At 41.6% G+C, this 24594-nt stretch overlaps 1 protein-coding gene across 1 annotated transcript in view; it reads left to right on the top strand.

The window, feature by feature from the left end:
* Nucleotides 1–24594, top strand: part of ALDH1L2 (aldehyde dehydrogenase 1 family member L2) — a 70107-nt gene that overhangs the window by 3754 nt on the left and 41759 nt on the right. Inside the window, exons 2-10 of the mRNA XM_078449529.2 lie at nucleotides 8305–8449; nucleotides 13293–13527; nucleotides 16362–16527; nucleotides 18253–18354; nucleotides 18565–18654; nucleotides 20517–20651; nucleotides 21809–21934; nucleotides 22499–22590; nucleotides 23872–24019. Coding sequence (XP_078305655.1) covers nucleotides 8305–8449; nucleotides 13293–13527; nucleotides 16362–16527; nucleotides 18253–18354; nucleotides 18565–18654; nucleotides 20517–20651; nucleotides 21809–21934; nucleotides 22499–22590; nucleotides 23872–24019 — 1239 coding nt within the window. The remainder of the gene's footprint in view (nucleotides 1–8304; nucleotides 8450–13292; nucleotides 13528–16361; nucleotides 16528–18252; nucleotides 18355–18564; nucleotides 18655–20516; nucleotides 20652–21808; nucleotides 21935–22498; nucleotides 22591–23871; nucleotides 24020–24594) is intronic.

Here is a 24594-nt window from a genome sequence, read left to right as displayed (position 1 = left end):
TTTAAAAATGATCCTACAATTTCATTTGTAGATATCTGAAAAAAGCACTCCTGCATGGGCACAGGAAGCATGTACCAGGATACCCATTGCCATGGTATTTGTAATAATGACAGACTGAAAGCCAAGCTGTTCCTCAGTAGGGAAATGAACAAATAAACTGAGACATAGCTATGCTCTGAAATGCTGTACACCAATTTTAAAGAATCAATTATATGTACTAACAAAGTTATGGGACATTACACATAATATGACTCAATTTGTGTTATTTTTAAAACACAAAATAATATATTATGTATACACTTCGATATATGTAAATGTCCAGAAAAGGTCTGTAGGATGCACAGCAAACCATGAAATGTTTTTTTCTGGGGTGGAGGGGGAGAGGGAACTGGGATTGGGAGACTCCAGTCTTATCTGTGATTGTTTCATTTAAAAAAAAATTTTTTTTTACATTTATTTTTGAGAGACAGAGTGAGAGAAAAAGCACAAGCAGGGGAGGGGCACAGAGAGGGAGACACAGAATCCGAAGCCTCCTCCAGGCTCCAAGCTGTCAGCACAGAGCCCGACGTGGGCTTGAACTCATGAACCGTGAGATAGTGACCTGAGCTGAAGTTGGATGCTTAACCAACTGAGCCACCCAGGTGCCCCCCCAAATTTTTTAATGTGTATTTATTTTTGAGAGAGAGCAAGCACATGCGAGTAGGGGAGGAGCAGAGAGAGAGAGGGAGGGGGACAGAAAATCTGAAGTGGGATATGTGCTGGCAGCAGGGAGCCCAATGCAGGGCTCGAACTCAAGAACTGTGAGATCTTGACCTGAGCCGAAGTTGAACGCTTAACCGTCTGAGCCACCCAGGCGCCCCTGTGATTGTTACATTTTTAACAAGGAGATTGTGTGTATATGTTATATATGTAATTAAAAATTAATTTTAAAAATTCTATGCAATGAGATTATAGATAAATGCAATGCACTGAAGTCCTCCCCTTCTAGCAGGGACTGGAGTCCATCCCTGGATCTAGTCCTTTGGACTTTTCCCTACTGTTACCCAATCTTTGACATGTTCTTTGGTCACCAGCTGCACCCAATCTTTAGGTGCAAGGCATTCCCAGCTGGCTTCACATGCTAATAGACCCTGTGTTGACATCTCTGTTTTAAAAACCTCTTACCAGGGTACCTGGGTGCCTCACTCAGTTGAGCGTCCAACTCTTGATTTCAGCTCAGGTCATGATCTCATGGTTTGTCAGTTCGAGCCCCGAGCCAGGCTCTATGCTGACAGCGTGGTGCCTGCTTGGGATTCTCTTTCTGCCCCTCCCTTGCTTATACACACGCTCTTTTTGTGTGCAACTAACAAAGTTATGGAACTTTCTCTCTCAAAATAAATAAATAAACATTTAAAAATAAAACTCTTTTATCCTTTTTATGATAAAAAAAATGTTGGCCAAGGGGTGCCTAGGTGGCTTAGTCGGTTAAGCATCTGACTTCTGCTCAGGTCATGATCTGACAGTTAGTGAGTTCGAGCCCCACGTCGGGCTCTGTGCTGACAGCTTGAAGCCAGGAGCCTGCTTCGGATTCTGTGTCTCCCTCTCTCTCTGCCCCTCCCCCACTCATGCTCTGTCTCTGTCTCTCAAAAGTGAATAAATGTTTAAAAAAATTAGAAAAAAAAATGGCCAGATATCCAAGAAAGTCCTCATTAATATGTACTTTATATGATTACACAATGGGGAAAAAAATCAAGTTGCACAAGTTTGTCATTTATGGTGGTGTCTTGAATCTTGTTTGAATCTTACACAGATTTACATCTATGCCATGTGGAACTTGTTGCTTCTGATGATTAGTATGAGGGTTTGTTACAATCAGTACCATGGGCTTTTATACTATTCCAAGCTACCTCCTGTGAATGTATTGAAGGTGGCTTATTAAGTCAGCTTTTATTTTCACTGTGTATCTGCTCAACTCTCAAACAGAAGAGGGGTGCCCACCCGAAGTTAATTCATGCCTCGCCTGAGTGTGTGCTAATAGAGAAATAATATAGCATCACTCTTGTGTTTAAAATCATTCATTCGGTGGATCTCACTCTTCACAATAAGGTCCAAATTATTTGCTGTAGACAAGGCTCTCCCTAACAGGTCTTCTGACTCTCCCTAGAGAGTCACTTGTCATCACTCCCCAACTTCCAGTATTGGACCCACTTTGCCCACTCCTTCACTTCTTTGTAAATGCCACCCCCTCTGCCTGAAACTTCCCAAGGACCTTCGGTAATCCGCGCCCTTCTCTTGGCCAACTCTTAGGATGAGTGCTCTAAGATTCAGTCAAGGAATTCTTGGAAAGTCTTCCCCTTTCCACACCCACACTGTGCTTTCCTGTCCAGCTCTATGATGCCGATATGTCTTTACTGCTTCCCTGCTAACTGGCAAACTCCTGAGGGCAGAGACCAGTCTTCTTTGTGCTTTTACTGTAGGGATCCCCCCCCAAAAAACGCCCATGGAGGCTAAACAGGAGAGCAAATGAAGGATTTGAGCCTGAGGGAGCGAAAGGCCATATCCAACCAGAGTAACAGGAGCAGCCGCTGCTCAGCTCTAGCTGACTGTTGCCACGTCGAAGTGTAGACCATGGTTGACAAACCTCCTGAGTTCTAAAAAGAAGTCAGAAATTCAGCCTGCTAACGTGAAAGCTCCTAAAAATCTTATCACAATTCTTTTACAAATGCTCTGTGGGCCGAATAAAATACTCTTGTGGGACAACTGATTTGCAGTGCCTACCAGGCCCTGGGCACGGAGCATGGTAAATGCTCAGAACATGTTCATTGAGCACGTCTTGCACACTGTCAGGCATGATTTGGAGCACCACGTGCCACATGTTCCACAAGGTGCTAGGCATCTGGATGTCTCTGAAAAATTGACTTGGTCTTATTCTTCGGTAAATCTGTCAGTTCTCACAATTCCTGACGTGGAGAGCTTTGGCCTTGTTTTAATACCCCACTCAAATGGTTCTGTAACGGTATCGTCTGCTTCACAAAAGCGTTTCGGATCAGTCAGCACTGACTCGTAGTGCTGCGCCATTAGGCTTTCTATAGAGGATTGTGTTTTGGTTTTTGGTTTTAATCCTTGGAGCATAATCAGAATTCTCATTAATTTGCTTCCTGAAGGAGTCCACCAGAATGTGGATAGCCTGGGAATGGAACATTGAATAGTTTAAATAGCAGAAGCTCTGAGGGTGCCTGGCTGGCTCGGTCAGTAGAGCATGTGACTCTTGATCTCAGGGTTTTGAGTTCAAGCCCCATGTTGGGTGTAGAGATTACTTAAAAATAAAATCTTAAAAAAAAAAAAAGAAAGCAAAAGTTCTGTTCCTTGCCAAAGGCTCTTCTAGGCAGAATGCCATCATTAGAGAAACCCAAGATAGTGGCACTTACCGCCAAGATTTATAAATGCTGTGGGTGGTTTTATGCCTCCCTGTCTTTCTCACCAATATAACAGGCACTTACAGTGCCTCAAAGAATGTTCTCTGGTCACCAGATCCAGCCTACAAATGAATGGTGCTTTCTCCCCTGTCAGGACCACCATGGTACTTCCTTAGAAAGTCTTATGGAACTATTTCCCACAATTAACCTGTCAAACTGTTACCATATTTTTCTTTTAAAAAAAGGGGGGTTGGGGAGGGAGGACAGGAGTGCCTGGGTGGCTCAGTTGGTTGAGCATCTGACTCTTGATTTCAGCTCAGGCCGTGATCCCAGGATCATGGGATCAAAACCCCAGTCGGGCTCTGTGCTGAGTGTGAATACTGCTTAGGATTCTCTCTCTCTCTCTCTCTCTCTCTCTCTCTCTCTCTCTCTCTCTCTCTCCCCCTCTCCCTCTCTCTCTCCCTCTCTCTCTCCCCCTCTGCCCTTCATCCCTGCTCTCAGGCTCTCTCTCAAATAAAAAATAAATATAAAATATTTTAAAATGGGGGGCAGACCTTCAGTATAGGAAAACAATAGAAGCTTATCTGCTGAAGTGTGATAGATCTGAGTTTTGCTTCTGCCCGTGGTTAGCCCCGTCTGCAGGCAGTTTACTTGACTTCCCTAAGCCCTGTGTGTTCTCATTTGTAAAATGGGTTACTGTGAGGTCTAAAGGCATAAGTAGTTGATAAAATGTTTTAAATTGATTAACAGGGCTCAGCGTGGTGTTGGGCTCATGGTACATTTCCAGTAGGAAAGTTCCATCATCAACATTTTTTATTTACCTAAGTATTACTTGTGGCATAATAATAATAATAATAATAATAATTAACATTTGTTGAGCATCCACTATTGCCACACACTGCACTAATGCATTAGGTGATAAATTAGATGATAAACTAATGCATTAGATGATAAATCCTTTTAACAACCTTATGAAATAGGTACTATTATTTTTTTATTTTTAAAGAGTTTTTTAAATTTTTTTTAATGTTTACTTATTTTTGACAGAGAGAGCGCGCGCGCGCATGAGTGGGGGAGGGGCAGCGAGAGGGAGACAAGATCTGAAGACAAAATCTGGATCATGACCTGAGCTGAGATCAAGGGTCGATGCTTAACTGACTGGGCCACCCAGGTGCCACTAGATACTATTATTATTCAGATTTTAATTGATGAGACCCAGCTCAAAATCCTATGGCCTGTGTTATGGAAAAACAGAGGAAACTAATAACCAGAGTTAGAAGCTGAGAGCTGCCACTTAGTAGCTGTTTGACTCCAGGCTATATCTTAACTTCCAGGTGTTTTAATATCTTCATCTATAAAGTGGCTTAGGGATGCCTGTCTCCAGGAGTCATCGAGCCATCAAAATGAGGTAATATATGTGAAATACCTGGCACTTACAAGGGTCTCATTAAAATGTTGACTAAGGGGCACCTGGGTGGTTCACTCAGGTCATGATCTCACAGATTCGTGAGTTTCAGCCCCACATGGGGCTCTGTGCAGACAGCTCGGAGCCTGGAGCCTGCTTCGGATTCTGTGTCTCACCCCGCCCTCTGCTCCTCCCCTGCTCGCGTTCTGTCTCTGTCTTTCTCTCAAAAATGAATAAATGTTAAAAAAAAAAAAAAGTTTGCTATTATTGCCACCCCTTCTTCCTGATCCAAGCTTCCCAGGGTAGAACCTTTTTGAGAAGTAGGTAGGCACACGCTCTCCATACAGCACAGATTCTCTGATTTTAGTGTGCCTCTCAGTCGATGGGGAGCTTGTTAAAATGCAGCTTCCTCGTGCCCCGCGTCTGACTCAGGAGATCTGGAGTGGGGCCCAGGAACCCACGCTTTTAGCACATCCTCCCCACTGATTCTAACACAGCCATCACAGCGTACGTCAGTCCTCAGATCACACTTGGAGAAATAAGAATACCCCAGTCTGGTGTTTGGGAATTATGCCAACTCATTATAAACACACTTAACCATCCTAAAATCCGGACATGTCTCAGTGTTGGAAACTCACTTTTGTAGCTTCAGCTTTAGCATGAAGCTCAGAAACTGTTTCAGTGAATGTAGCATTTCTAGAGATACTGACTTTCTTTAAATGCTGTCTTTCTAGGGGAGCGTGGAATCTGGAATTGAACTCCAAATACCCACGTGACAGCTGAGCACAGCGTTACATTTGAACCATCTCAGCCTCTTAGCTCTTTTGTGTGCCAAGGGTAGCATTTTAGAAGGCTTAAACTATTTGGTGTTGGTAGCGGTGTGAGGCAAAGCCTGATTTTTAAGATATGCCATCATGTCTGTTCTAGTTCAAGCCACAGCATAAATGATAGGATTTGGAGATGGAATGCTTACAGAACATTTTGATTTTTTTGATAAGAGTAAATGAAATAATCACGTATTATCTGTAGGCAAACTATGCTGTTGTTGCAGAGTTAATCTGTTTGCTTGAAAATATTTGTTAGATGTTGAAGCTGTAGGCTCTTTGGGGATAGAATCTTTGGCTGTCCCTGGAAAAGATTTTTCAAGTAAAACCTTCATTGTTTTCATTATCAGCTCAATTACAGGGAACATGTGAACCCATATGGTTTTAAGTTCATGCCTAAAAAGGGATGCTGTCTATGCCCTCAGTAAATTGGGAAATAAGGGAAAATTGTTTCCTCATAATCAAATTTTCACAGTGAGGCTTGACTAATTTAGAATGACTTTCTAGTACATTAAAGAATCCCATTTAGAGTGAAAGGGAAAAATATCTAAATCCAAGTCCTGTGGAGCTGTGTTCTTTTTTTTTTTTTTTTTTAACGTTTATTTATTTTTGAGGGAGACAGAGACAGAGTGTGAGTGGGGAAAGGGCAGAGAGAGAGGGAGACACAGAATCTGAAGCAGGCTCCAGGCTCTGAACTGTCAGCACAGAGCCTGATGCGGGGCTTGAACTCAGGGACCGTGAGATCGTGACCTGAGCTGAAGTCGGACGCTTAACCGACTGAGCCACCCAGGTGCCCCATTGTTACCTTAGCTTTGCAAAAGATTCCATTTGGAGAGAATTTACAGGAGGTGTAATTGCTTAAAGAGAATTCTTTAAAACTACAACCTCTTAGCACTATTCTTGTTTAAATGGTGTCTGTATTTCTTGATAATCAATGTACTTTTGTACATCAGTGTTAATCTTCTAAAAGGAAAAGAGATGAGTGGTGGGAGCTCATTTTTATTATTTTATTTTTAAGTGCATATGTAGGCTTTGAAGTGAGACAGACCTGGATTCAAGTCTCACCTCTCCTCCTTTTTGCCAATATGACCTTGAGGATATAATTGACATTTCTGAGCTGCATATGTAGGCTTTGAAGTGAGACAGACCTGGATTCAAGTCTCACCTCTCCTCCTTTTTGCCAATATGACCTTGAGGATATAATTGACATTTCTGAGCTGTGGTTTCTTCATTCATAAAATAGTGTAAAATGGGAGATAATCAAACGATAGTTGCAATGATCAAATGAAATGAAATGATGTGCAGGTCTTAATTCTTTACCTGAAACCTGAAGGACACGGGCACCTGGGTGGCTCAGTTGGTTGAGTGTCCTACTTTGGCTCAGGTCATGATTCACTGGTTCATGGGTTCAAGCCCTGTGTTGGGCATTGTGCTCATGGGTTCAAGCCCTGTGTTGGACAACTCAGTACCTGGAGCCTGCTTCAGATTCTGTGTCTCTCTCTGTCCCTCCTCCACTCACATTCTCTTTCTGTCTCTCAAGATAAATAAATTAACATCAAAAAACTTTTTTTAAACCCGAGGAACAAAATATATTTAGAGATTCAGAATTACATTCTAGAAAGTCAATGTGGTACATAGATAGTACATTACATATAATTCACAGCAGGGTCTGGGACAGTATCTGTGACCAAACACATTGATTTTTCTGCAGCAAAACATATAAATGTTCATACAGTCCTTACGAATACTATAATTAAGATTATAAATAGCAGTATGTCAGCCCAGGTCAAGTTTGAAACCAAATGAATGTGCACAAACTTACAAGAAACCTGTAAGGACGAAAAAGAATGTTCCATTGGAGCAATCCAGGTTTTGAGGCCTAAGGAATTTGGGCCACTTGCCAAAGATTTTGGAATTTTGGACTATATAAAGAAACATGGAACTGTATCTAGGATGTAGCAAAACCTCTAAGACATGATTGAAGCTTTTACCGCAACAATCCTTTGCGTCAGATACTGCATTGAGCCTCTTACATGTTAATATTAAGTCATCTGCTTCAATCAAACTTGTGTGAGGTTGGTGTTATTATTCCCATTTTACAGGTGAGGAAAAAAGGCAACAGAAGTTCGTCGCTTGCTTAGGGACACACGACTAAACAGGAGTGGCACTTGATTTTGATTTCGGGTAGTCTAGCACTGGGGTCTGCCTGTGACCCCTGTGTCATACCGCGTGTTAGCTCTTGGCCTCTTCTGGAAGTTAAGAGATGAGTCCGGCTCTTCTTTCTATATTGCAGGGCCACAAAAGCCATTGTCATATTGAAGCAGATCTTGCTCAGAATTAAACTCCTTTTAACTATGAAACTTACCCTTACTTGTTAACATCCGGCTTCATTTCACCGAGGAGTTGGAATGGCTTGTAAAATATATGCAATCCCAATGATTATGATGAATAATCGGGGGGATTAGAGCAAAGGGGAAAAAGGGAATACGTCGGCGTGACATTATTTTCACTACTGTTTATGTGTAATGTAGCCTAGGTTCAGCGTGTGTCAATAAAAATTTTATTTTGTAGATCTCTGTGTTGTTTCCTCAAGTCATTTTGCATGATTGGAAAAAGAGTGTTTGTTACCCATATGTCTCCTAACCATGCCGACGTCTGTCATCATTGAATTGTTTCACAGGCCTATTTCAAAAACAAGCTGAAGCTGGCACTTATTGGTCAGAGCCTTTTCGGACAGGAAGTGTACAGTCACCTCCGCAAAGAGGGCCACCGAGTTGTGGGCGTGTTCACGGTTCCAGACAAGGACGGCAAAGCTGACCCGCTGGGTGAGTGTATCTTGGAACAGCTGAATCAAGGACTCCGCACTTGACCCAGCCGGCTCAGGCCCCAGCTCAGACCCCTTAGGCCTTGTTGGCATTTCTCAACTTCTATTTCTTGGCCACAGCTCCCAAAGCCCCAGACTACCTGCCTCCCCCCTGGATTCTGCTACATGCACTCTGCCTCTTGAAAGCCTTCTCAAGCTAAGTCTGTTTGCAGACTCAAAAATGCTCCCTTGTCTGTGGGCCCCAGGACAAAGATGCAGGCCCCCACTGTGTTAAGAATTTCTCCACTTACCTCCAAGGTCCCTCAGAGGAATTTTCAGGTTTATGTTTTTTCTGAACTACACTTGTGACTTTCCAAAGGTGTTATGAAGCATCTAGAAAAATGTCTGATTCAGAGGTGCCAATGGAATTGAAGAGAGGACCGCATCCAATAATAGAAATTGATGTGGGTCATAAAGAATATATTTATGTCAGAACAATGATAGCTTGGCTGCTTGGCTGTTAAGGTAAGGTAAAGAAGATAGCCATTCTCAAAGCAAACGTACAATGAGATTCTGATTTACAAGTATGCAGTTGACCCTGACCAACACAGGGGTTTGAGGTGCTGACCCCCTACCTAGTCAACACTCCACATATTACTTTTGACTCCCCCAAAACTTAACAAAAAATAGCCTACTGTTGACTAGAAGGAAGTCTTAACTGTTAACATAAGCAGTTTATTACCACATATTTTGTATGTTATATGTATCGTATACTGTAGTCTTATGATAAAGTAAGCTAGAGAAAAGAAAATGTTATTTAAAAAATCATAAGGAAGAGAAAATACATTGACAGTACTATATTTATTTAAAAAATCCACATATAAGTGGACCCACACGGTTCAAACCCAATTGTTCAAGAGTCAACTATAGTTATATAGTTATATAGTTATATAGTTATATAGTTATATAGTTGAGGACGGGTGCAAGACACAGAGATAGAAATGGTCTACAAATTGTACAGATAGGGCAGAAGAATGAGCAACTAGCTATCCTGGCTTATAAATCAGATCTTCAGAAATCACTGGAACAATGCGACATATTGGCTGATAAACACTGATCAGTGATAACCCTAAAATTGTAGCCTTTTTTCTTGGAAGAAATAGTTCTGGGGCTTATCCTATCTTGTTCTACTTTTAAAAATATTATATTTTAACATTTTTTTTTCAAGAGTCATGCTAAAAAAAAGTTGGGTCAAAGAGCACATATGCATATATGAATTTAATCACTTGATTTAGAAATTATCCTTGAGGGGGCACCTGGGTGGCTCATTCAGTTGAGTGTCCATCTGACCCTTGGTTTCAGCTCAGGTCATGATCCCAGTGACATGGAATAGAGCCCTATGTTGGGCTCTATGCTGAGTGTGGAGCCTGCTTAAGATTCTCTCCCTTTGCCCCTCTCCCCCACCCCTGTGCATGCGCACACTCTCTCTCTCTTTCCCCAAAAGGAAAGAAAGAAAGAAAGAAAGAAAGAAAGAAAGAAAGAAAGAAAGAAATTATCCTTGTTTCAGAAAAAAGCTATCCCAACCTGGGGAATTCTGAGGGAATCTGCCTCATGAATTTGGACCTGGTTCCAAAGGCAGAAAGGGACAGATGCCTATTACTGGGACTATCTGTCCTATTATTAGCTATTTGCAGCAGCTTTGTGGCAGGGGGGATATTTGGGAGGACTCATATTTGGGATATCAGATTGGCTGTTGAATCAGGGAAGCCCCAAATAATATTAGCTTAAGTAACATGGAAGTCCATTTCTCAAGTCTGAGTTGGCCATTGGAGCTGTTGTGGCAGCTCTATATTTATCACGATGCAGACTCTTGCTGTTTGTTGTTTTCTTATTGTCAACACTGGGCTTCCATCTCATGGTCCAAGATAGCCGCTTTTTAAAAAAAATTTGTTTAATGCTTATTTATTTTTTGAGAGAGAGAGACAGAGTGTGAGCCGGGGAGGGGCAGAGAGAGAGGGAGACACAGAATCTGAAGCAGGCTCTGGGCTCCGAGCTGTCAGCACAGAGCCCGATGCAGGGCTCGAATTCACAAGCTATGAGATCATGACCTGAGCCGAAGTCAGACGCTTAACTGACTGAGCCACCCAGTCTCCCCCAAGATAGCTGCTTTAGCCCCAACTGTCCAGTCTGCATTCTAGCAAGCAGGAAAGGAAAGATGGGAAGCAGAAGGCAAGCCTTTATCCCGAAGTTGCACATATTATTCCCATTTGTATCCCACTCGCTAAAACGTAGTCACAGCCCAAATCTATTTGTAGGATATACAGAGAAACATAGATTTTATTCAGGGTGCCTATGTGCTCAGCTAAAGTAGAAGAATCTTTGCTAGAGATTGAAGGGGGACAGCTAGCAGTCTCTGCCATGTACATGAACTTCAGAAGAATTACAAGCATGTGACTCTTAAAACTCCTTTAAAAGTATGGCCTGGGAAACTAACTTTCCCTAGTGTCTGGTCCCGGTGCCAGGACCTCCTTTCCATTCGTCGTGGCCATTTGGGCTGCTAGCAAAACATAGAAAAGAAAAACTACCAATTTGACTTGCAGAGTAGCCTGGGATGTAGTACAGCATATAGTTAACTGTATATGTTCTGGAGTCATGCAGTTAATCTGACTCTGCCACTTACTAGCCGCATGAGGTTGGGCAAGTTGTTAAAACCCACTAAGCTTAGTTCAACAGCACCCATCTTACATGGGTTAGATGACATAATGTATATAATGTGCTCATCCCTGTGCCTGGTTCATGAAAAGGGATCAAAATGACAGTGGCAAACTATTCTTGTTATCAGAATAGCCAACTAGAGCAGTGGAAAATAGCCCTGGGGCAGCCACAAATCACTATGGAAGGATCATAGCCTATCTCAGTGTAGTCGATTTTTAAAATGAAGACTTCTAGGTGTGCCTGGGTGGCTCAGTTAGTTAAACATCCAACTCTTAATTTCAGCTCAGGTCATCATCCTATAGTCATGGGATTGAGCCTTGCATTGGGCTCTGTGCTGACGGCATGGAGCCTGCTTGGGATTCTTTCTTTCTCTGTCCCTCCCCCACTTGTGCTTGTGCACACTCTCTCTCTCTCTCTCTCTCTCTCTCTCTCTCTTTCTCTCTCTCTCTCTGTATCTCAAACTAAATAAACTTAAAAAAAAAAATGAAGACTTCTAAGTTTTTCATTTGATTTTTCTTTCCCAGTTGAACGTTGCACAGTTTCCTCCCAATTTCACATTTTTTACCACCGTTTATTCATTTTCTTATTATCTGAAAATGATTTCTTTACCGTTTTTTGACCATTTTATGAACATTATTATACTGGTCTCTCACATCCTTCCCAGTGTATTGATCAAGGCATCGGCTTGATGGCCAGATTTCTTCAGGACTCACTTAAGATTGGTAACTATGCTTTCTGGTGGAGGCATTATCCCCTCCAAAGTCAACGAAGGTTGATTAAATGGGGGAGAAAGGAAAAGGAGCCCAAAAATACAGATAAAAAGCCTTTCTTAAAGCTTTAAAAAATTGCCTGAAATGTAGTTGCTTTGTATTGTTGGTGGAAAATAAATATATATACTTAATATATGTAAGGTATGTAGTTAGTAAAAATGATATTTTATTATGGAAAAAAATGAGCTGTGCTACCGGCACTTTGGAGGGCCACTCTTTTTCCACACAGAGGTAGATGGAGCTGTTCTTTTGGGAAGAGAGAACATTTTCCACAGGAATGAGCCTCAAATCTTCTCCAGTATGGCAGAACCCTCACGAGGAGCATGTATTCTCCATTCTGGGCCTCTCTCTTCCACTAATTTATCTGACTGGTGAATTTGGGAGAAGGAACTAGGTAATAGACAAGCCCAGCTCAGATCAAAAACGTCCTCTCTTTGTCTTTTGGGATCTGCCTGTTTGGTGCAGAAAATGTGTTCTCATTATAGTTTGCTCTGTAATAAAAATGACTTCCCTCCAGGAAACAGGCATGGGATGGGACTCATGGTTTTCCATCTGTGCCAGAGGCTGAGTACGTCTAATCTGAGTGGTGATGTAGCAGCACTTGGCTCCAAATCTAGAAAACAAACAAACAAATATTCTTTAAGTGGCTATATCAGTAATAAAAGTATAATTTTTTATCTGTAAAAGAGAAAAGCTTTAAAATTTTAAAATGTTGGGGCACCTGAGTGGTTCAGTTGGTTAAGCATCTGACTCTTGATTTCGGCTCAGGTCATGATCTCACAGTTTTTGAGTTCAAGCCCTGCATCCGACAATAAGTGTGGAGCTTGGTTGGGATTCTCTTTGTGTCCCTCCCACCTCTTGCATGCACCTGTTCTCTCTCTCTCAAAATAAATAAATAAACTTAAAAATTTTTTAAATGTTATGTAGCCACAAACTTTTTTTTTAAGTTTTATTTATTTATTTTTGGGAAGTGGGGGCAGAGAGAGAGAAAGAGAGAGAGAATCCCAAGCAGACCCCATATTATCAGCTCAGAGCCTGACGTGGGACTTGATCCCATGAACCATGAGATCATGACCTGAGCTGAAATCAAGAGTCTGATGCTTAACCGACTAAACCACCCAGGCACCCCTAGTCACAAACTTTTGATAAATATATTATGCCTCAAATATATAGTAAAAAATCACATTAGAAAAATGGATGGATCATGATAAAATTGTAACAGGTCAAATTCTGGTGACCATCTAAATTGTTCTTCAACGTGTTTTATTTGTCCATGTTTCATGAAGCTGGAAAACTGCAATGTGTGAATCCACACATTGCACATATAAACTTATGGCCAAATGTTTTTTTAATGAAAATCATTTTCTCTTTCCTGCTCAGCTTTAGCTGCAGAGAAAGATGGGACCCCCGTGTTCAAGTTCCCCAGATGGAGAGTCAAGGGCAAGACCATAAAGGAGGTGGCAGAGGCCTACAAATCTGTGGGTGCTGAGCTAAACGTACTTCCCTTCTGCACTCAGTTTATCCCCATGGATGTAATCGACAGCCCAAAGTACGGCTCCATCATATATCACCCCTCCATCCTTCCCAGGCATAGAGGAGCCTCTGCTATCAACTGGTGAGCATTTTTTTAAATTACAGAGAAGATGGGCCTATTTCCATTGCCTATAATCTTCTATTTTTTTACCTAGGGGATCAAGGAACTAGGTGTGCTTGAGGAGGTGTGAGGCCCTGATTGATTGCTACTATTGCATGAACTCCCCTGAAACATAGAGGTACAGCATGGGCTAGATAGCATTTCCCAAGAATAGTCTATGGAGTACTGGCTTCATTAGGTTTAACTAAGTAACTGAGCAAACAAAGGTTCTATAGTCAGACAAGTTTGGTTTATGATAGATTTCTTGATCACAGGACTTCTTAGAACCTATTATATGTGTCGAGTGAGAGAGCATTATAATCTCTAGGAGGGAATCTGAGTATACAATGTTCCCAAACTTATTCGACCATAGAACTGTTTTTGCACAGAGAATCTCATGTACATGTCAGGAAATGCTGAATTACCTGAAATTATCTTCTTTGTTATCTGTCTTCTGTTCAACTTTAAGCTTCTTGAGGGAAGGGGCTATGATCTAACATTTTTATTGCTGTAGGTACACTTTTCTGCCTTCTCTCCTTTACCTGTGCATCTCCTTGATATCTCTCAGTGTCAAGTTATTAATTAGGCAGAAAACTACACTTAGTTTCAATGTGGTGAATAACACTTCATTGTATTTGCATGAATTGATTCTTTTTTTTTTTTTTTTTTTTTTGCTCTTTTAAATGGTTCTGTGTGGTTATCTTTGCATTTAAACTTGTATTTTTTCTCATTTCACATTTCTTCTACATGCAGAATCACTGGGTCAAAGTATATGAATGTTTGCAAGTCTCTTGATAACATAATGCCAATTAATTCCTCAATATTTCTGAAAAGAGTGATTGATTCATTGACTTAGGTCTTGCTCGATTAGTAGCTCTGAGATTTAAAATTATTTAGGTCATATTGCAAATGACATATCAGATAAAGGGTTAGTATCCACAATCTACAAAGAACTTAACAAACTCAACACCCCCAAAACGAATAATCCAGTGAAGAAATAGGCAAAAGACATGAATAGACACTTCTCCAAAGAAGACATCCAGATGGCCAACTGACACATGAAAAAATGCTCAACATCACTCATCATCAGGGAAATACAAATCAAAACCACAATGAGATACCACCTTACACCTGTCAGAATGGCTAACATTAACAACTCAGGCAACAACAGATGTTGGTGAGGATGTGGAGAAAGAGGATCTCTTTTGCACTGCTGGTGGGAATGCAAGCTGGTGCAGCCACTCTGGAAAACAGTATGGAGGTTCCTCAAAAAACTAAAAATAGAACTACCCTATGACCCAGGATTTGCACTACTAGGTATTTATCCAAGGGACACAGGTGTGCTGTTTTGAAGGGACACATGCACCCCCATGTTTATAGCAGCACTATGAACAATAGCCAAAGTATGGAAAGAGCCCAAATGTCCATCAATGGATGAATAGATAAAGAAGATGTGGTATGTATATACAATGGAGTATTACTCAGCAATCAAAAAGAATGAAATCTTGCCATTTGCAACCATGTGGATGGAACTGGAGGGTATTATGCTAAGTGAAATTAGTCAGCCAGAGAAAGACAAAAATCATATGACTTCACTCATATGAGGACTTTAAGAGACAAAACAGATGAACATAAGGGAAGGGAAACAAAAATAATATGAAAACAGGGAGGGGGACAAAACAGAGGAGACTCATAAATATGGAGAACAAACTGAGGGTTGCTGGAGGGGTTGTGGGAGGGAGGATGGGTTAAATGGGTAAGGGACATTAAGGAATCTACTGAAATCATTGCTTCATTATATACTAACTAATTTGGATGTAAATTTTAAAAAATAAAGTTAAATAAAAAAAAAAAAAAGAAATTATACCACACAAAAAAAATTTAGGTCATAAACATGGATGATGTCAATATTAGCCTGCTCTCTGATATACTTTTATATGTATTTGTTCACATATTCAGCTTATTGGTTGTATTATATGCTCTTAAGGGCCAACATTTTCTTTTTCTTTTTTTGTTTTTTAAGTTTATTTATTTATTTTGGGAGAAAGAGAGTGTGTGCGTGAGTGTGTACATGAGTGGGGGAGGGGCAGAGAGAGAGGTAGAGAGAATCCCAAGTAGGCTCTGTGCTACCAGTGCAGAGCCCCACATGGTGCTCAGTCCCATGAGCTGTGAGATCATGACCTGAGCCAAAATCAAGAGTCAGATGCCCAACCAAGTGAGCCACCCAGGAGCCCCCAGGGCTAACATTTTCTCTTAGGCTAAGCTTCCTAGAGCATAAAATACAAAGAGTTGGATTAACCAACCATCTTTTACTATAATTTACATGGACAATCTAGAGCTAATTCTAGCTCTGACACTTATATCCAAATTATATCATCTAAATTAATAATCAGTTCTCCTTTACTGAGTATCTTCCGCTTTATTTTCCTTTATCTTATTCTGCCTAATACAGGGTCAACTATGATGTAGGAATTGGACCCAGGTGGGCAAAATTGCTTGATGCCACAGTAGAAAGCTGGCAACTGGCAGTTAATGAGTGGTAGTAATGATGGGCTCCAGTGCCCTTTTGAATAGACTAGCAGTCATTAGTGTGTATTAACAAGAAAGACTATAGATATGGGAATGTACAAAATAGTGGTACCATTAAGTAGTGATTTTATGAATGCTGACATCTCCTGGCTTTGCTGTTAATTTCTCATGGTAGCTTCCCTCACTGTCTACTTTCCATTATAACTATCTTGTACTTTAATATCACTAACTCATCACTTTGTCATACATTATACCAACATTTTAAGTTGAAGCTCTTCTTTTCACAGGACTCTAATTATGGGAGATAAGAAAGCTGGGTTTTCTGTTTTCTGGGCTGATGATGGTTTAGACACAGGACCCATCCTTCTTCAGAAGTCATGTGATGTTGAACCCAATGATACAGTGGATGCACTTTATAATCGGTTTCTCTTTCCTGAAGGAATCAAAGCCATGGTTAGTATATTTATGCCATCGAGAAGAATTTAGTAAACCTTTAAGATTTTAGAAATATTTTTCTTTTATTGAGAATTTTCCTATATTAATTGTTATATACAGTATAAAGCTGAAAAACAAAATTAGATTTTATATTTGCCAGTAGGATGGTATATTTCGGGTGGAAATCTGAATGTTAAAATTTCTTAGTTTGTGAAGCTATCTTGTTCCTCTGAGAGGACTGATAAAATGGGTGAAGTAGCAATGAAATGGCTTCATTTATTTTGCCAAATACTTGAATCTCCAACCCTGTTTATAATGACTAATTGTAAAGAAGTGTATAGACTCTTAAGAAATTTTGCTATGGAAGTTGGACTTCCTTCAAAAGTATTTGAAATCAGTCTATGTAACAGGGTGAAATTTGGCATTGCTTAATTTTTTCAGATGTGTTCTGGGTAAAAAGCTCAAAGCACGTGCACCACAACATAAAAATATATTAGCTTGTAGAAATACCGAAAGATAATTTCAGCGTCATTTAATTTTTTCCGAGTTCGATATATATAGTAGAAGCAGCCACATAGAGATGGACATTGGGAAAAAGCAGCAGCTATGGATTTAGGAGGAAAGACAGCAGTGATTTGTTTGTATCATTTAATGATTAAGAGAGTAGGGCACTGGTGTCAGAAAGACACCAAAGTTCTCATTCTACTGCTTAGCTGTTGTGACAGTAGGCAAGTCGCTTAGCTTCGCCAGCCTTGGTTTCCTTATCTGTAAAGTGTAGATAACTGCCTGACTTACAGGCATGCTATGAAAATTAGGTAGCATTTGTGTAACGTGCCTGGCACACAGTAGGTGCTAAAAAATGATCATTACAATCAAAATAGTGTTGGGTGTGTTCAGTGGCATTTGCTCAAGCCCAGATCATGTATCCAATGATATTATAGCTACAAGTGGGCAAGTGAATGAGCTATGAACTGGCCCTGTTCTCAGGTCTCTCCATCCGCTTACTTTTGGGGGGAGGGTGTTGGTCAGCAGCTGTGTATGCTGAGAGCGAGGTCTGGGAACTGAAGCTCAGGTAGGCCTCCCCATGAAGGAGAGAGACTCTCAAGGCAAACGAGAATCTGGCACAGAAGAGAATTCAGGACACATCCCAAAGGCAATCAAACTCATGGGTAGATTTTAATTATTTTTAAATTTCGGGTGTCCTACACTAGAAAGTAAGTTGAATTTCTTAAATATAACAACGTACCACTTTCTAGAATCATCATGATAAATAGAAATCACTCACAGTGACTTATTTTACAGTTATATTACTGAAATTCCCACTGGGTCATCAAGGGATGTTGAAATTTGTTGAAACAAGGGAGTTATTTTTAAGAGTACAGGCTTGATATTGGCAATAGGTAGACTTGGATGGAGATCTTGCTTCTGATGCCTATTGGCTACCTCTGCTCTTGAGCTAGTTGCTTCACTTTTCTAGGCCTCGTTTTTCTCATCTGTAAAACCAGAATAATAATATCTACCTGGCAGGATTGGTGTGATGTCTGCAAAGGATATTTTCTATGAAGTAGCTATCACATTGCCTGGCACATAGATGGACCTGAAGAAATGGTAGTTGTCTATTATTATAGTCTGACTCTCTGGACAGATTTCTATGTAGCAATTCTGTTTTGCAGAGCTTCAATTAAACAGATGATGCCATTGCTGACCATTGGGCTATAACCCAGATAATGTTTTTGGCTTTAGGTGGAAGCTGTTCAACTCATAGCTGATGGAAAAGCTCCTTGCATTCCCCAACCAGAAGAAGGAGCAACATATGAAGGCATCCAGAAAAAGGAAAATGCTGAGGTATTTATATCCACTCAATAATACACCCCAAAGTTCTTGGCCATTTACCTTTAAGTAGTTCCCAACGTACAATTTCCTGGCCAAAGGGTAGATCTCCAATCCAGCCTATTCTATGCTTACCTAACCCCACTTCCACCACTGATGGAGAGAGATGTTTCTATTGCCTTTGACACTCATAGCATTAGGAGATTCAGCTTTGTGCTTTCCTAGATTTCTTGGGATCAGTCTGCCGAAGTTTTGCATAACTGGATCCGAGGTCATGATAAAGTCCCTGGAGCTTGGACAGAGATAAATGGACAGGTATGTGCCAGGGACCAATTTTTATGTGTGTGTGTGTGTGTGTGTGTGTGTGTGTTACCTTTGTAAAAGGTATTACACATAAGTCCTCTGGTTCTTTCCTTGGTCATGAAGAGGGTCTGTGATTCTAGGTATATGTGCCCAGCTGGATGAAAACACCCCCATCTTTACTCATACTGAGCATTTGCCGTGAAACAGATGCTAGGCACAGCCTCTGCTCTCAAGGAGACTGCAGTTTTATGGAGAAAGCAGAGAAGTGAATAAGCACTCACAAGGCAATAAGACAAATGCTATCCTTGAGGCCCAGACTCAGGTGCAGTAGGAAAGGCTTCCTAGAAAAGCTGGTCCATTTGTTTGCCCTTCAAGAGGTCAGCAGGTAGAGAAGGAAACAAAGAAGCAAAGACCCAGAGATAGGAGAGTGTTACCCAGTCTAGGAGTCCCAAAGAGCCTCAGGTGTGAGGAGCAGGTGGGAGAGGAGGCCATGGTGGGTGGGGGGGGGGGGGGGGGGGCGGGGTGGAGAGGCAGGGGAGGAGCAGGAAGGGCCTTATAATCCCTGGGAAATCTCAACCCAACTTGGCTCTCAGGTTTCAGCTCTCCTTGGGAGTTCCCTGACTTCACAGGCCCGTGCTGGCCAGGTTGGGGGTCCCTCCTCCTGGTCCAACAACCCCCTGCCTGCCTCTGACACAGCGTATTATATATTGTCAGGGTCTCTTTATTTATCAATCCCCCCACCCCTACTAGGCTTTGTACTCCATGGGGCAAGGACTTCATGTTATTGTCTTGATAATATCCTCACTTAAGCAGGATTCTTAGTATGTATTAGGTGCCAACAAAAATATGTGGGATCAGGAAGGACCAAGAGAGGGAGTTTAGTGCAGTAGTTAAGTGAGTGGGAACTGAAGCCAGAATGTTTCTGTTAAAATTCTGGTTCTGCCACTGTTTGCTGAGTAATCTCAGGCAGGTTACTTAACCAGTGGGGCTTTGGGTTCCTTATTGCAAATGGGACTAATAATAGCACCTGGGTGCCTCAGTTGGTTAAGCATCTGACTCTTGATTTTGGCTTGGGTCATGATCTCACGGTTCAGGGACCAAGCCCTGCATCGGGCTCCACTAACAGCATAGAATCTGCTTGGGGTTCTCTCCCCGCCCCCCCCCCCCCCCGCCCCACCGCCCCTCTCCTGCGCATACACACACACACTATCTCTCAAAATAAATACACTTAAAAAATAATAATAGTGTCTCTTTTATTGGCTATAGGTCATTGTGAAAATTAAGTGAGTTAATACATGTTAATTCATTTACATACTGAGTCCTGGGCATGTGTATTCAATAAATGTTAACTATTATAATCTTCAATAGGTGATAGCTAATAGTCATAGAATTACAATCACAAATCAATTACCATCACATTTTCTTAGTTACAGTCTGGATCCAGTCCTGTTTCCATGAACTGACCCACAAAGCACCCTGTACTTCCCATCAGTAATCGCACTGGACTGCAATCATCTGGTTGCTACCTGCACCTGCCCTCACTGACTCTCTGCCATCACCACCTCCCCTCCCCTTTGAAAATCGAAGTCTGCAAGACCTTTTTGTCTCATTTACCTTCGTATCCATGTGAAGAAATGATAAATGTCATCTGGTTGTGAGGCATTCTTGAAACTCTTCAGTCGTACATTCATAAACTATCTCTTGCTCGGTGTCATTTCCACAGACGCTTGATACAGTCTCCCACATTGGGGTGTTCCGATTTTATCAGAGATGATGATTCCAACTGGAGATTTTTTGCAGGGAGTGCTGTTTGCACACACCCCTGTTTGTAGGTGTAACTCCCTCATTTCACATGGGTTTGATCTCTTTATTAGATGGTCACGTTTTATGGCTCGTCATTGCTGAAAAGCTCCGTGCCTTCTGGAGAACCACTGGAAATCAAAGGTGCCACGAAGCCTGGTCTTGTTACCAAAAATGGACTTGTTCTTTTTGGTAATGATGGAAAAGCAGTGAGTGTTCAATATGGTCACCAATAAAGTAACATTTTTGATTTCCTTCTATAACCCAAGCTACTAAGGAAATATCTTTTACAAGGTAATCCAGCTTTGCAGTGGGACATGGGAGGCTCGAGATACACATGCCCTATTTCTGTCGGGGGATGAGCTGGCTCTGTGTGCCTAGTTGAGAACAAGTCTCCCTAGGATGAGCCTCAAGGACCTGTGCAGTCACCTTCGTGGCACAGTAGAAAGAGTTTGGAATTTAGTCAGGAAACAGGATGTGAATTCCTGCTCTGCCACTTACTGGTCTTGTGGAGGACGCTTCTCCCCTCTGAGTCTCTGTTTCCTCATCTATAAAACAGACAGTAGTCCCATCTGTCTGCCTTCCCACTGCTGGAGCCCAGGAGGCTAAATGCAATGGATGTGGCCCTCTTCAGATGCTCCTTGCCTTTGCCTTCCACGCAGGCAGCCACCCTCACTGCTGTGCTTGGAAGCATGGGCCCTTGGCCCCAGTGGGCTCTTTGAAGAAAGCAAAGGGGAATTTGCAGCTTACAGATATATTCTGGTAGCTGGCAGGGTAGATCAGTTGTTAAGATTGTAGGCTTCAGGGTCCAGCTGCTTCTCGGTTGTAACCCCAGCTGTGCGGCATTGGACACTTACCCTCACTGAGTCTCCATTTCCTCATCAGTAAAATGGGGATAATAATGGCACCTGCTTCCATCGGGATTTATGAGACTAAAATGAGATACGTGCATACATACATGAATACATAGCACTGTGCCTGCTACAGAGTAAGTGTTCAGATGATGGGAGGAGGAGGAAGAGGAGGAGGAGGGAGAGGAGGAGTGGGAGGAGGGGGAGGAGGAGAAAGAGGAGTTACAGTAGGTTTTAGTCTACATATATCCAAATGCCAATTTTTTGGGAGCTTATTACCCATTTTGAGATGTATCTACCCCTAGACTTAACTTTCTCCTTTCTGCTGCCTTTATTAAAATACCATTTCAGTCCTTTTACAAATAATGGTGAGTGCTTTCTATCCATATTTTTGTATTTGCCAAATAAGCTGCCCCTTGTATTTGTGTAATCTATGACACGTCTTCCCCTACCAACCTCACTTTTGAATTGTCCTAATCTTCAATCCTTCTGTTTGTCTTGTTGCTGCACTGTAGCTGATGGTGAGGAATTTGCAGTTTGAAGATGGAAGAATGATTCCAGCCTCTCAGTACTTTTCAGCGGGTGAGACCTCAGTGCTAGAACTTACAGCCGAAGAGGTGAAGGTGGCAGGGACCATCAAGGTGAACATGTGATGTCCTTAATGTTACCCTTACCTTGCAAAACTGAAGCATTTTTGCAACTGTACCATCAGTCTTCAGAGTAGTGAGGATGGAACTTTGTTTCTCCTCTTTTTTGTATTAGCCATAGTAGGAATCAACTCCAAAATGTATATGCAAAGTTATTTCTCACTCACAAAATAATCCCAGGCAGTTCTAGGTTGGCAGGGGGATTAGAGGTGAAGCTGGAATGTGAGGACTAGGGGTGGAGTCATTCAGGGACCCAGGCCATGCTATCTTCAAAGTCACCTACAGTCCAGGCAGCCAAAAAGGGCAAAAGCGCACAGAGAATCGTGGGAAGGGGGTTCTTCATGGGTCAAGACTGGGTGTCAAGTTCACCTCCGCTCATACTCATTGGCTAGAAGTCAGTCATACGGCTACATCTAACTTGAAGAGTTGCTAAAAAATGTAGTCAGACCATGTATCCAACATGGAAAAAAAAAAAGTAGGTTTGGTGAGGCACTGGTCAGTCTCCGCCACTGTGTTTTTCATGGCACGCCCTTCATAAAAATTATCCTTGCCGTATAGGACATCTGGGCTGGAATTTTAAGCAACGTCCCTGTTATTGAAGACTCGACAGACTTCTTTAAATCTGGAGCAAGCTCAATGGATGTTGTCAGGTAAAACTATCACCCTGTTGACTCACACCCCTCCACTGGGGATTTTGACTTTGACTTTGAAGATCCAATCCAATCCTTTGTTCTGGATGCTATCACTCTACCATTATTCTATTTCTCTTTTCTTCATCTTTTTTGGATTGTTTGTTTCCACGGCCAAACACATATCTGTATTCCTTTCTCTGTCACTAGCCAGGAGTTGTTTTCATATCTCCTGTATACCTAGAAAATCAGTGCTTCTAATTGTTTGTTTCTTTTTCAAATTCGTCCTCACATTTGTTAGCTAATTTTCCTCCAATATGACACTGGAGTTGGGAAGCTCTAAATGAGAATTTTTTTTTTTTGATGTTTATTTATTTTTGAGAGAGGAGAAACGTAGTGCAAGCAGGGGAGGAGCAGAAGAAGAGGAAGACACAGAGGATCCAGGTTCTGAGCTGTCAGCACAGAGCCCAATGCGGGGCTTGAACCCATGAACCATAAGATCATGACCTGAGCTAAAGTCGGACGCTTAACCGACTGAGCCACCCAGGTGCCCCTCAAAAATAATTTTGATTCTGCTTAGTACCAACACTAACCACGTAATAAAACAAATGTTTGCTCCATTCTTATATATGATCTACAGAAAATATTATACAATGTCTTTTGTTTCATAATCTTTATTTACATTAGGGACTTTTCTTTATTCCTTATTCCTTGAGTACCTTTGAAAGGATAGGAACTGATTTTATGTGCCCCTTAATTATCTTGCTTGCAAGTAAGTAAAATGTTTTTGCCTTGGTTTCTTTTATCATAGCCATGCACAAAGTTAAAGACAAAAGAATATCCACTGTCCTTCCAGACACCTTTTTAGGGGCACCTGGGTGGCTCAGTTGGTTAAGCCTCCAACTCTAGGTTTCAGCTCAGGTCATGGTCTCGTGGCTTGTGAGATTGAACCCTGCATTGGGCTCTGTGCTGATAACATGGAGTCTGTTTGAGATTCTCTCTCTCTCTCTCTCTCTCTCTCTCTCGCTCCCTCTCTGCCACTCCCCCGCTCATGCACACACATGTGCACGTGCATTTTCTGTCTCTCTCAAAATAAATAGACAGTAAAAAATTTTTTAGAATGCAGCTTTTTGATTTTGTTCTCCCGGTCTTATCAATTTTTTCAATTATCATAGAAGACCTCATAGGTGGTAAATAGGCATGTGACATGTCTTATCTCAAAGCAACTTGACAAATGTAATGACACAGTGCCCCTAAACTCTTTTAAAAACGTAAATAACATGAACTGGTTCTTACCTGAAGGCTGGTTGAAGAGATCAGACAGAAGTGCAGTGGGCTTCAACTACAGAATGAAGATGTCTATCTGGCCACCAAGTTTGAAGACTTCATTCAGAAAGTTGTGAGGAAACTGAGAGGAGAAGAATCGGAAGAGGAGCTGGTGGTGGATTATGTAAGCTTTTCTGTGCTTCACGAAATCTAAATCATTAGGACCCATACACTATAAAGGAATGCGGTTCCTTTTGTCCATTTGTTTTTACATTTATGACCATTTATTTATTTATTCGTTCATTTATTTATTTATTTATTTTTAATGTTTATTTATTTATTTTTTGAGAGAGAGACAGACAGAGTGTGAGTAGGGGAGGGGCAGAGAGAGAGAGACGGGGGGGGGGGGGGGGGACACAGAATCTGAAGCAGGCTTCAGGCTCTGAGCTGTCAGCACAGAGCCTGATGCGGGACTTGAACTCACAAACTGTGAGATCATGACCTGAGCCGAAGTCAGACACTTAACCAACTGAGCCACCCAGGTGCCCCACATTTTAAATACCTTTTAAAACAGGTATTTTAGTGACTTATAATTCAGACACCATTACATTCACCCTTTTAAAATATAGAGTTAAGGGACACCTGGGTGGCTTACTCAGTTAAGTGTCTGACTCTTGATCGTGATCTCCCATGATGATCTCGTGGTCATGGGATGGAGCCCCATATCAAGCCCTGAGTCGGGCTCCAGATTGCACATGG

This window comes from Panthera onca, chromosome B4 (assembly GCF_046562875.1).
Source record: "Panthera onca isolate mPanOnc1 chromosome B4, mPanOnc1 haplotype 2, whole genome shotgun sequence".
NCBI lineage: Eukaryota > Metazoa > Chordata > Mammalia > Carnivora > Felidae > Panthera > Panthera onca.
This window is presented reverse-complemented; position numbering and strand designations above follow the sequence as displayed.